Source organism: Oncorhynchus nerka, linkage group LG5 (genome assembly GCF_034236695.1).
Source record: "Oncorhynchus nerka isolate Pitt River linkage group LG5, Oner_Uvic_2.0, whole genome shotgun sequence".
Taxonomy (NCBI): Eukaryota; Metazoa; Chordata; class Actinopteri; order Salmoniformes; family Salmonidae; genus Oncorhynchus; species Oncorhynchus nerka.
Genome location: NC_088400.1, coordinates 28,830,417 through 28,844,914, shown reverse-complemented (window position 1 = coordinate 28,844,914; position 14,498 = coordinate 28,830,417). Strand labels below are relative to the sequence as shown.

Below are 14,498 nucleotides of genomic sequence, written 5' to 3'. Positions count from 1 at the left end.
AGTACTATATCTACACTAGATACACTGGTCTACAGTGCATTATGTTACAGTACTATGCTACTTCTGACAGACACAATAGGATATACATCCAAACTCCTGCCCCCATCCAGTCTCGTGAAGTCAAGGTATAAAAGACGTCACAATGATCAATACTGACTCAAAGCCCCAACATTACCTGCTGTGCCACACAGGTCCATGCTGAGAGTCTGCTCAAATGGCTTGTTGGCATACTGGGTATCTCTGATCATGGGGATGAGAGAGAGAGATTTACTTTCATTGAATTGAGAGAGGGAGACAGAGAGAGAGAGAGAGAGAGAGAGAGAGAGAGAGAGAGAGAGAGAGAGAGAGAGAGAGAGAGAGAAAGATTACAGAGTCATCATCAAGGCCAGGGGAAGGGGTGTGGGAGTTGGGGTAGAGGGGATTGGAGGGGGGACAAAGCATACCGCTGAGTGCTGAATTGATGCTTCTTGAGGATTTCTTAAGGTGCTATGCGGGTTTAATAGGGTTCATGAGGGTTTATGAGGGTTTGGTAGGATTTATGATGGTTTGGTTGGGTTTAGTAGGGTTTGATAGGGTTTATGATGGTTTGGTAGGGTTTATGAGGTTTAGTAGGGTGTATGAGGGTTTAGTAGGGTTTATGAGGGTTTAGTATAGTTTGAGGGTTTAGTATTATTTATAAGGGTTTAGTAGGGTTTATGAGAGGTTAGTGGGGTTTATGAGAGGTTAGTGGGGTTTATGAGGGTTTATGAGGGGTTAGTAGGTTTTATGAGGGTTTAGTAGGGTTTATGAGAGATTAGTAGGTTTTATGAGGGTTTAGTAGGGTTTATGAGGGCTTAGTAGGTTTTATGAGGGTTTAGTAGGGTTTATGAGGGTTTATGAGAGGTTAGTGGGGTTTATGAGGGTTTAGTATGGTTTATGAGAGGTTAGTGGGGTTTATGAGGGTTTATGAGGGGTTAGTAGGTTTTATGAGGGTTTATGAGGGTTTAGTATGGTTTATGCGGGTTTATGAGGGTTTAGTAGGGTTTAGTATGGTTTATGAGGGTTTAGTAGGGTTTATAAGGGTTTATGAGAGGTTAGTGGGGTTTATGAGAGGTTAGTGGGGTTTATGAGGGTTTAGTATGGTTTAGTAGGGGTTAGTAGGGTTTATGAGGGGTTAGTAGGGTTTATGAAGGTTCATGTTTGAAGTTTGTATTATATTTTCATTGTGTATGTGATCATTCCCTTTTTCCTGTCATGTTTTTCTTTACAGCCGTCTGTGATTGGTATTACAGTACAAGCTACGTCTCCTATTGAGGGCTATCTGCGATCTGTGTTACCATGAAAGGCTTCTGTGGAGTGCTTTGGAGATATTATAGAGTCTACAAAGAAGCAACAAACTCTCTGAGAACCACAGAACAACACATGGAAGAGTTCCAGAAGTGAACATTAAAAAGAGCTTTGTGATTGCTTGACTCTGGACAGATGGGCCAGCAGTATACAGTTGAAGTTTACATACACTTAGGTTGGAGTCATTAAAACTAGTTTTTCACTCCACTCCACAAATTTCTTGTTAACTAACTATAGTTTTGGCAAGTCGGTTAGGACATCTACTTTGCGCATGACACAAGTAATTTTTCCAACAATTGTTTACAGACATATTATTTCACTTATAATTCACTGCATCACAATTCCAGTGGGTCAGAAGTTTACATACACTAAGTTGACTGTGCCTTTAAACAGCTTGGAATAAAAAAAGAAATGATGTCATGGCTTTAGAAGCTTCTGATAGGCTAATTGACATCATTTGAGTCAATTGGAGGCGTACCTGTGGATGTATTTCGAGGCCTACCTTGGGAAAATCAAAAGAAATCAGCCAAGACGGCAGAAAAAAATTGTGGACCTCCACAAGTCTGGTTCATCCTTGGGAGCAATTTCCAAATGCCTGAAGGTACCATGTTCATCTGTACAAACAATAGTACGCAAGTCTAAACACCATGGGACCAAGCAGCCGTCATACTGCTCAGGAAGGAGACGCAGATGAACGTACTTTGGTGTGAAAAGTGCAAATCAATCCCAGAACAACAGCAAAGGACCTTGTGAAAATGCTGGAAGAAACAGGTACAAAAGTATCTATATCCACAGTAAAACGAGTCCTATATCGACATAACGTGAAAGACCGCTCAGCAAGGGAGAAGCCACTGCTCCAAAACCGCCATAAAAAAGCCAGGCTATGGTTTACAACTGCACATGGGGACAAAGATTATACTTTTTGGAGAAATGTCCTCCGGTCTGATGAAACATAAATATAACTATTTGGCCATAATGACCATCATTATGTTTAGGAGGAAAAAGGGGGAGGCTTGCAAGCAAAGAACACCATCCCAACCGTGAAGCACGGGGGTGGCAGCATCACGTTGTGGGGGTGGCAGCGTCATGTTGTGGGGGTGCTTTGCTGCAGGAGGGACTGGTGCACTTCACAAAATAAATGGCATCACGAGGAAAGAAAAATGAGGTGGATATATTGAAGCAACATCTCAAGACATCAGTCAAGAAGTTAAAGCTTGGTCGCAAATGGGTCTTCCAAATGGACAATGACCCCAAGCACACTTCCAAAGGACAACAAAGTCAAGGTATTGGAGTGGCCATCACAAAGCTCTGACCTCAATCCTATAGAACATTTGTGGGCAGAACTGAAAAAGCGTGTGCGAGCAAGGAGGCCTACAAACCTGACTCAGTTACACTAGCACTGTCAGGAGGAATGGGACAAAATTCACCCAACCTATTGTGGGAAGCTTGTGGAAGGCTACCCGAAACGTATGACCCAAGTTAAACAATTTAAAGGCAATGCTACCAAATACTAATTGAGTGCATGTAAACTTCTGAACCACTGGGAATGTGATGAAAGAATTAAAAGCTGAAATAAATCATTATCTCTACTATTATTCTGACATTTCACATCCTTAAAATAAATGGGCGATCCTAACTGACATAAAACAGGGAATATTAACTAGGATTAATTGTCAGGAATTGTGAAAAACTGAGTTTCAACGTATTTGGCTAAGGTGTATGTAATCTTCCGACTTCAACTGTATGTGTTGTAGTGTTTAGGAATATACTATCGAAAACAAACCCTGTAGATATGGGAGTCAGCGGCAGACAGAGGCAGCTGCGTTTCACTGCAATAAGGAAAACAACAGAAAGAGTCAATGGTACCAGTGATTACATGCATGGTCAGAGAACACCACAGCAGATCTAGCAGGTGTAGAAACAGCCTTTTGCTTAGCACGCTGTGTAACAATGCTGGGGCTCTCCATTTTTCATTCACGTCAAATTGAACAAAGATGCTGCATGATGGAGTCATGTGGACTAACACAACAGGATTGTTGTAGAGAGCTTAGGACTTCATCTTCCTTACCGTTTTGACAGCAGATGTTATCGGGTTCAGCTGTGTCTGCCGTGGTTTGGGAAGAAGTACTGTTGTTAGGGGTGGTGGTGTCTTTCTCCAGGCCGTGTCCCATGGGGTGTTTGACCGCCATGTCCTCCTCGCCAAGGTGCCCGGCTCCCGACACAGGCTCCACCCTCATCCGGCCCGCACGGACCTTCTTGGCGAAGCGGCTGGGGAAAGAGGCGAGCCTGCGGGAGCGGCGGACAGAGAAAGACGCGTCCTCCAGATCGGGGCTCTTAGGGGCCTCTAGGGACCTGTCACTCTCGGAGTCTTTTCTAAGCTCTGGTTTGGTCGAACGGGCAGCCGGACTGGGGGTCTCAGTCTTTCTGTCCTGCGCTGCTTTGGGGATAGCTCCTCTGTTATGGATGTAGGGGGGGCTGTGGAGTCTGTAAGGCTTGCTCACATCAAAGGATTTGACCGTTTCGAGCAGTTCGCGCAGAAGAGAGTTGGCTTTGAACTCCCGTCTGCGGGTGAAGGCGTGGCGCGGCCGAGGGGCGCAGATCTGGGCCTGGGTTGCAGCCTTGTGACAGTTTGGGGAGATACGAGCAGGAGGGTACTCAGGCCTGGCCCTGCGTACCTGGCCTGAGCACTCGCGCTCCTTGCGCTCCCAGATGGCCTGCTTGCGCATGGGGAGGCAGTATGTGTGCATGTACTTGATGAGCTCCACCACAGAGTGCAGTTCTTTCTCCGAGGAGAACTGGGGCTTGGAGGGCTCAGGCGGGGTGGAGCTTTCACCCTCACTGCTCGAGGTCTCCTCCTCTTCTTCTTCCTCCTCGGACTCACTGTCCTCCTCATCATCATCTTCCTCCTCCTCCCCGTCCTCCTCTGTGTCAGCTGAAGGAGTGTCCTCGGCCTCCTGTGTGGTGGTCAGGTGCCGGTGGAGCTCTGTGCACAGACGTCCAGCTGGTCGCACCGCTCGGGGCTTACGCTCATGATGTGTGCTTTCACGCTGCAGAAAGAAACAGAGAGAAAGAGATGGGTTACTACATGCCAACATGACCTTGGTGAGTCTCTGTGCACCGCATGATCCAAGAGATTAAGGAATAACTTCTACTTCTAGTCTTTGACTACATACCGTACAGCGTGAACAAGTCATGACTACATACTAGGGCTGGGCGATATACCATATTTTACAATATACCGGTATTGATGTAGGGACCGGTTAGGGTTTTTACTTCACCTTCTATACCGGTATTTGAATGTTTAGTTTGCTAAATGTGATACGCCATGTGTAATGTCAATTTTTATAGTTTACTTCGCTATTTGAGTCATCTCTCTCCGCTCTTCTCTCTCCATGCCACTTTCCACACAGACTTAGCCACGCCCCCTGTCACTCAGAGCACATTTGATGTTCCTCAACCACCAGACACTTGCATTCAGTCTGCATGGTCAATGCAGCACATGCAACAATGTTGATGACAACAATGCTGATTTCACTTTGCTTCTGAATATAAGTGCACTAGCGTTCTATAAGGACACGATTAGTTTGTGTTTCTTACATCAGCAAACAGCTAGTTTGTCTTTTCTTAGCAAGTTGCAACATAGAAAGAAGAACTCATAACTACATACCATACAGAGTGAACAACTCATGACTACATACCATACAGAGTGAACAACTCATGACTACATACCATACAGAGTGAACAACTCATGTCTACATACCATACAGAGTGAACAACTCATGTCTACATACCATACAGAGTGAACAACTCATGTCTACATACCATACAGAGTGAACAACTCATGTCTACATACCATACAGAGTGAACAACTCATGTCTACATACCTTACAGAGTGAACAACTCATGTCTACATACCATACAGAGTGAACAACTCATGACTACATACCATACAGAGTGAACAACTCATGTCTACATACCATAGAGAGTGAACAACTCATGTCTACATACCATACAGAGTGAACAACTCATGTCTACATACCATACAGAGTGAACAACTCATGTCTACATACCATACAGAGTGAACAACTCATGACTACATACCATACAGAGTGAACAACTCATGTCTACATACCATACAGAGTGAACAACTCATGACTACATACCTTACAGAGTGAACAACTCATGTCTACATACCGTACAGAGTGAACAACTCATGACTACATACCGTACAGAGTGAACAACTCATGACTACATACCGTACAGAGTGAACAACTCATGACTACATACCGTACAGAGTGAACAACTCATGACTACATACCTTACAGAGTGAACAACTCATGACTACATACCATACAGAGTGAACAACTCATGACTACATACCGTACAGAGTGAACAACTCATGACTACATACCTTACAGAGTGAACAACTCATGACTACATACCATACAGAGTGAACAACTCATGACTACATACCGTACAGAGTGAACAACTCATGACTACATACCATACAGAGTGAACAACTCATGACTACATACCGTACAGAGTGAACAACTCATGACTACATACCGTACAGAGTGAACAACTCATGACTACATACCGTACAGTGTACAACTCATGACTACATACCTTACAGAGTGAACAACTCATGACTACATACCGTACAGAGTGAACAACTCATGTCTACATACCGTACAGAGTGAACAACACATGACTACATACCGTACAGAGTGAACAACTCATGACTACATACAATACAGAGTGAACAACTCATGACTACATACCATACAGAGTGAACAACTCATGACTACATACCATACAGAGTGAACAACTCATGACTACATACCATACAGAGTGAACAACTCATGACTACATTCCATACAGAGTGAACAACTCATGACTACATACCGTACAGAGTGAAAAACTCATGTCTACATACCGTACAGAGTGAACAACTCATGACTACATACCGTATAGAGTGAACAACTCATGTCTACATACCGTACAGAGTGAACAACTCATGACTACATACCGTACAGAGTGAACAACTCATGACTACATACCGTACAGAGTGAACAACTCATGACTACATACCGTACAGAGTGAACAACTCATGTCTACATACCGTACATAGTGAACAACTCATGACTACATACCGTACAGAGTGAACAACTCATGACTACATACCGTACAGAGTGAACAACTCATGACTACATACCGTACAGAGTGAACAACTCATGACTACATACCGTACAGAGTGAACAACTCATGACTACATACCGTACAGAGTGAACAACACATGACTACATACCGTACAGAGTGAACAACTCATGACTACATACAATACAGAGTGAACAACTCATGACTACATACCATACAGAGTGAACAACTCATGACTACATACCATACAGAGTACATACCCCCCCATATAATCACTTTATGCATATTAATTGTACAAAAGGTCCAACTGAAATTTGACTTCTTTATCCCAACCTCCAAAAGACACACATACAGGTTGGAGCAGGGGGCTGCCACACTGGGCGCCCGTGGAGCAGCTGTTGTGTAGGGGTTGAATGTCTTGCTCAAGGGGACAATGGCTACAATGGTTACCAGCTCACTTCATGACAGATGTTTTTCCCACCAGACCTGAGATTCGAAATGGCAAACCCTCTGGTTCCTGGCTCCCCTCTCTAATCACTACGCTACCTTCCGCATACGAACGTTCCAAGTATCACGAGAGAGAGAGAGAGAGAGAGAGAGAGAGAGAGAGAGAGAGAGAGAGAGAAGAGAGAGAGAGAGAGAGAGAGAGAGAGAGAGAGAGAGAGAGAGAGAGAGAAAGCTCATTGCCAGAGGTGCCCTTCCCCTGATCAAGACTACAGCCATCTGTCACTCCAAAGATGTCACATGCCTCGGCCCCGGCAAACCAGAATATAGAAATCAAGGTCATAGTATAGAACTATGGATATTAATATAGAAATAAAGGTCATAGTATAGAACGATGGATATTAATATAGAAATAAAGGTCATAGTATAGAACTAAGGATATTAATATAGAAATAAAGGTCATAGTATAGAACTATGGATATTAATATAGAAATAAAGGTCATAGTATAGAACTAAGGACATTAATATAGAAATAAAGGTCATAGTATAGAACTAAGGATATTCATATAGAAATGAAGGTCATAGTATAGAACTAAGGATATTCATATAGAAATCAAGGTCATAGTATAGAACTATGGATATTAATATAGAACTAAGGGTCATAGTATAGAACTAAGGATATTAATATAGAAATAAAGGTCATAGTATAGAACTAAGGATATTAATATAGAAATAAAGGTCATAGTATAGAACTAAGGATATTAATATTGAACTAAGGGTCATAGTATAGAACTAAGGATATTAATATGAACTAAGGATATTAATATAGAACTAAGGATATTAATATAGAACTAAGGGTCATAGTATAGAACTAAGGATATTAATATAGAACTAAGGATATTAATATTGAACTAAGGGTCATAGTATAGAACTAAGGATATTAATATAGAACTAAGGATATTAATATAGAACTAAGGATATTAATATAGAACTAAGGATATTAATATTGAACTAAGGGTCATAGTATAGAACTAAGGATATTAATATGAACTAAGGATATTAATATAGAACTAAGGATATTAATATAGAAATAAAGGTCATAGTATAGAACTAAGGATATTAATATAGAACTAAGGGTCATAGTATAGAACTAAGGATATTAATATTGAACTAAGGGTCATAGTATAGAACTAAGGATATTAATATAGAAATAAAGGTCATAGTATAGAACTAAGGATATTAATATAGAAATAAAGGTCATAGTATAGAACTAAGGATAATAATATTGAACTACGGGTCATAGTATAGAACTAAGGATATTAATATTGAACTAAGGGTCATAGTATAGAACTAAGGATATTAATATGAACTAAGGATATTAATATGAACTAAGGATATTAATATAGAACTAAGGATATTAATATAGAAATAAAGGTCATAGTATAGAACTAAGGGTCATAATATAGAAAGCCTTTCCTGTCGTGTGGCCTATGCATCCGCTCTCTCTCTCATTAAAGTAAAGATTCACCCATTTTGAATGTTGTATTGTTTTTGTGCATCTCCAAGCGATGTTCGATTCCTGGGGTCATTTCATGTTTTCATGTGTATCTGAGCAATTGCCGTTCAAGCAGGCAGGAATTCAGCTGGTATGACGCAGCATTGCGATGAGGTAGTAAACTCTCACTACACTGGAAGTTAATAGGAATAGGAATTTTATATTGTGAAAACATTTACCATACAGGTCAGATTTCAATACATATGCCGATGTCATAACGCGAGAGGTTGTCTTCTCTCGAATGAGCCATTGATCATATTTTTTATCGATATTCCTACCTGGAGAAATGTGTAATTTAACAGAGGATCTAACACATTTCTCCTATTTGTCTGCCTCTTCAGTCCAGGCTGCATTGCATGGTGTCGTTGTGAATGTCAGACTCCACTCTGTGAGGCACATCGATCTAAAGGTTGAACATGGTGAGATTGTAGAGCAGTTTGTTTAGGTGATTTTACAGCTAACTAGCTACTTCACATGCAGATATGGACTTTGGTATTATTGTGTGTAGCTACGTTTGCTACCTATCTAGCTAGCCAGCTCACAGAGAGAGCATTGCAATGTGGATTTTGTAGTCGACTTGAGCTACAATAGATTTCCACAACAATTTTCACGTTGCCACCAACCTTATTACAACGACAAAATTAAGCATATGTTCACCAAAAAATATTGTTCTCACATATTAGTGCTATATAACATTTATAGGAATGAGTGGTTCTGGGTGGATTTTTCCTTTAAGTGTCTCATGTACCCATGTACTTCATGTAGCTGCTAAAGCTCTATTCTAGACAGAGCTCTTTTCTACAAAACAGAGCTCTATTCTAGAACACAGACCTCCAACTCACTCACCTTAACCAAAGGCCTGACAGGTTTCATATGCAGGCTCCGGCTGCTATGGCGATGCACACTGCTACTGCTGCCCTCTTTGTGTGACTCCAGGCCCGTGGGCACGTTAGGGGGGGACAGCAGGAGCCTTTTCAGCTGTAGGGAGGGGGACATAGGTTGGGACAACTGTCATTTACACGTCTGCCAATCAATTCATCCATCAGCAGAACATACAGTATCATCACTCCTGACAGGGTCCATTCCACCTCCCCTTTCTGCTCCTCCGTCCAGCGGTCAAACCGAAGCTGACGGGAGGAAGCTGTGTGAATATAAGACCAAACGGAAATGTGATTCTATAGCCTCCATGTCACATTTCAACCAGGAGGTAATGCTGCTGCATTGCAGTTCAGAAGGACATTTCATTCATTACACATTGAGGCAGCGGCATCGCATGTGAAATCATCAGATGATCTAAATCTGCTTACAACAACAATCCCCTAAGCTGGTTTTGGAACACACTGAGGATGTCACGGGAGTGCTGACTGTAGATGTGAGGGAATGATGTGGCTGGTTCCAGGATGTATGGCTGCTAGTTAATACTGACTGGTCTTATATATCATGTTGAAACAGATGAGGAAATAGATGAGAAGAGCAGTGCTAATTGAGTTGCCCATCCCTGTCAGCATGTGCCAACCCGGCAGGGGCTTCAATGGTGCCTCTCAGTGTTTCATTGAGGAAAGTGAAGGGGGGCTGAAGGTTTCCATCTCTATGTACAACACTGTTGGTGCGCCAGGCCCACACATGCCATGACAGACTACTCTACTCTGGACCAATTCCTGCACTGCCTGGCTCAATGTAGCCCTTGTTCTCTGCTGCTCACAACCTCTCGCTCGCTCGCATGCACGCACACACACACACACACGCACACACACTGAGGTCAGGTGCAGTTACAGATCTTGCCAGTAGAGGGAGTCCTGCTCCTCCACTCACAAACCAGTCATGACACCCCAGGGTAATCTCGTTCCCAGACACTTCCGCCCAAATGAGTCTAGCGGACCAACATGTCACACTTGGCATTTGTTAGCCAATGCAGAGAGCTGGGAGAAACTCAACCAACAAATCATCTCCCACAACACATTCTCACACCACAAGCACAGAGCCACACCTCACAGCTATGTGATTCGCTAATATTAAATGATGACAAATACTTTACTCAGTAAGGTCACTCCCATAGAATCCTATGGTCACTCCCACTAAGGCCAATTTTGAGTGGTTGATATATCAGGCTTATTTGCGTTGTGCGACGAGGTTACCCCCAGGGTCACAACAATAAATCCTCTGGTCTGTCACTGGGATGGAGAGGGACTGACTGACAGGCAGGAAGGGAGGGAGGTGGACTGTTATGTGTCACCATGTTAATCCACATTTCATAATATAAAATGGGCCTTTTTTGCCTAAAAACAGATTTTTAATATAATTACATCTTATTGGTCATCAATCCACTACTCTAGCCTATTATCTATGGGTCTGTATATTTGTCAGTAAAAACACCACAAATGTTTACCTCTGAATGACTAGCATGCACAACAAATGTTTACCTCTGAATGACTAGCATGCACAACAACGTTTACCTCTGAATGACTAGCATGCACAACAACGTTTACCTCTGAATGACTAGCATGCGCAACAACGTTTACCTCTGAATGACTAGCATCCACAACAACGTTTACCTCTGAATGACTAGCATGCACAACAACGTTTACCTCTGAATGACAAGCATGCACAACAACGTTTACCTCTGAATGACTAGCATGCGCAACAACGTTTACCTCTGAATGACTAGCATGCGCAACAACGTTTACCTCTGAATGACTAGCATGCGCAACAACGTTTACCTCTGAATGACTAGCATGCGCAACAACGTTTACCTCTGAATGACTAGCATGCGCAACAACGTTTACCTCTGAATGACTAGCATGCATAACAACGTTTACCTCTGAATGACTAGCATGCACAACAGCGTTTACCTCTGAATGACTAGCATGCACAACTACGTTTACCTCTGAATGACTAGCATGCACAACAACGTTTATGTTAGAGGAAATTATAGTTGAAATTATTAATTATGTATACATTATTGATTAGAACCATTTATTCTAATACTATTATGTTATGATATGAAAAGTATGAGTTTTTGGTTGAGCTGTTACTTAAAATGTAAGCAGAACGAATTAATTGTCTGTGCCTCCTGGGCAGGTTTAAGGAGGCGGGTTAAGATAGTTTTTCAGACAGATAAGAATGTTTTGGTTGGATTCCATTAGTGGAGAGAAGTATATCTTTTAGACAGGTTGGAATGTAGTTTTATGAGGGGGGTAAAAAATCTCTTGGACTGAATACTACGCTATTGTAAGGCTGGGAGAGGGTGTGAAACTGATGACGTCATTTTAGGTTCTCTTTCTTTAAAATGTAATGTTCTTTGTATTTTGGGTCAGTACTCTCTTGTAATAAACACTGTTACTTTTGGCTTTTAAGACTGGTCTCAATCTACTTCATGCATAATTAATGAACTTACAATTCATTGATGAATTAGAAATGAGTGCGAATTGGTTTTGGCAATAAAACAAAGGAATTTAGAATTCCTCCATCAGTTTACCTCTGAATGACTAGCATGCACAACAACGTTTACCTCTGAATGACTAGCATGCACAACAACGTTTACCTCTGAATGACTAACATGCATAACAATGTTTACCTCTGAATGACTAGCATGCACAACAACGTTTACCCCTGAATGACTAGCATGCACAACAACGTTTACCTCTGAATGACTAGCATGCACAACAACGTTTACCTCTGAATGACTAGCATGCACAACAACGTTTACCTCTGAATGACTAGCATGCACAACAACGTTTACCTCTGAATGACTAGCATGCACAACAACGTTTACCTCTGAATGACTAGCATGCATAACAACGTTTACCTCTGAATGACTAGCATGCACAACAACGTTTACCCCTGAATGACTAGCATGCACAACAACGTTTACCTCTGAATGACTAGCATGCACAACAACGTTTACCTCTGAATGACTAGCATGCACAACAACGTTTACCTCTGAATGACTAGCATGCACAACAACGTTTACCTCTGAATGACTAGCATGCACAACAACGTTTACCTCTGAATGACTAGCATCCACAACAACGTTTACCTCTGAATGACTGGCATGCACAACAACGTTTACCTCTGAATGACTAGCATGCACAACAACGTTTACCTCTGAATGACTAGCATGCACAACAACGTTTACCTCTGAATGACTAGCATACACAACAACGTTTACCTCTGAATGACTAGCATGCACAACAACGTTTACCTCTGAATGACTAGCATCCACAACAACGTTTACCTCTGAATGACTAGCATCCACAACAAAGTTTACCTCTGCATGACTAGCATGCGCAACAACGTTGACCTCTGAATGACTAGCATCCACAACAACGTTTACCTCTGAATCACTAGCATGCACAACAACGTTTACCTCTGAATGTCTAGCATGTACAACAACGTTTACCTCTGAATGACTAGCATCCACAACAACGTTTACCTCTGAATGACTAGCATGCACAACAACGTTTACCTCTGAATGACTAGCATGCATAACAACGTTTACCTCTGAATGACTAGCATGCACAACAACGTTTACCTCTGAATGACTAGCATGCACAACAACGTTTACCTCTGAATGACTAGCATGCACAACAACGTTTACCTCTGAATGACTAGCATGCACAACAACGTTTACCTCTGAATGACTAGCATGCACAACAACGTTTACCTCTGAATGACTAGCATGCACAACAACGTTTACCTCTGAATGACTAGCATGCACAACAACGTTTACCTCTGAATGACTAGCATGCACAACAACGTTTACCTCTGAATGACTAGCATGCACAACAACGTTTACCTCTGAATGACTAGCATGCACAACAACGTTTACCTCTGAATGACTAGCATGCACAACAACGTTTACCTCTGAATGACTAGCATGCACAACAACGTTTACCTCTGAATGACTAGCATCCACAACAGCGTTTACCTCTGATTGACTAGCATGCACAACGTTTACCTCTGAATGACTAGCATGCATAACAACATAAACAGAATACCAGTTTTGACTCATTTTGTTGTATTGCTGCTATCACTACCAACTGATACCAACTCCCATTAAGATTCTTAAGCTATCTAAGGACATCATGACGGTAATTTTCATCAATTTGTTAAAAATGTCCCATCAGTGGGTATATATAGAGTCTGAATGTTCTCCTGTAATTGTAATTATCTCTGAGAGGCAGAGTGACTTGAGGTAGAGACCATGTAGGTATGTAGATAACTCATTTCCCTCAGCGCTGTAACCCAATAGGACCTTTGTAACCCTTGCCTTCATCATTTGGGATTTCTGTCTCTTTAAACCCGCTCCAAAGTTTCCAAACTTAAGGAAAATGAAGGAAGTATTTCGGCTTCATTGTGGACAAGAGGAATAAGGACATATTACAGGAGGAATAAGGACATATTACAGGAGGAATAAGGACATATTACAGGAGGAATAAGGACATATTACAGGAGGAATAAGGACATATTACAGGAGGGTTAAGGACATATTACAGGAGGACTAAGGACATATTACAGGAGGAATAAGGACATATTACAGGAGGGTTAAGGACATATTACAGGAGGAATAAGGACATATTACAGGAGGAATAAGGACATATTACAGGAGGAATAAGGACATATTACAGGAGGGTTAAGGACATATTACAGGAGGAATAAGGACATATTACAGGAGGAATAAGGACATATTACAGGAGGAATAAGGACATATTACAGGAGGAATAAGGACATATTACAGGTGGGTTAAGGACATATTACAGGAGGAATAAGGACATATTACAGGAGGAATAAGGACATATTACAGGAGGAAGGAAGCATGAGTAGATAGGGACAACAGTTGAAAATAAAAACATGTTTTTCCTGAGAGGGGTGCAGGGGAGAGAGGGTAGAGGCATCCCAAAGGACAGTGTGAAAAGAGGAGAGGGGGTCACAGTGTAACTGCTGGCGCTATAGGATGCTGGGCTGGGTCCTAGGAGTCAGACATGGGTATGACAGTAGTATATCACCCCTTTAAGAT

At 41.8% G+C, this 14,498-nt stretch overlaps 1 protein-coding gene across 1 annotated transcript in view; it reads right to left on the bottom strand.

Moving 5' to 3' along the window:
• Positions 1–14,498, bottom strand: part of LOC115129143 (peroxisome proliferator-activated receptor gamma coactivator 1-beta-like) — a 108,995-nt gene that overhangs the window by 6,050 nt on the left and 88,447 nt on the right. The window contains exons 4-7 of the mRNA XM_065018508.1: positions 9,329–9,460; positions 3,395–4,373; positions 3,110–3,155; positions 176–240 (exon numbers count right to left, since the gene is read on the bottom strand). Of these exons, the coding sequence (XP_064874580.1) occupies positions 176–240; positions 3,110–3,155; positions 3,395–4,373; positions 9,329–9,460 (1,222 nt within the window). The remainder of the gene's footprint in view (positions 1–175; positions 241–3,109; positions 3,156–3,394; positions 4,374–9,328; positions 9,461–14,498) is intronic.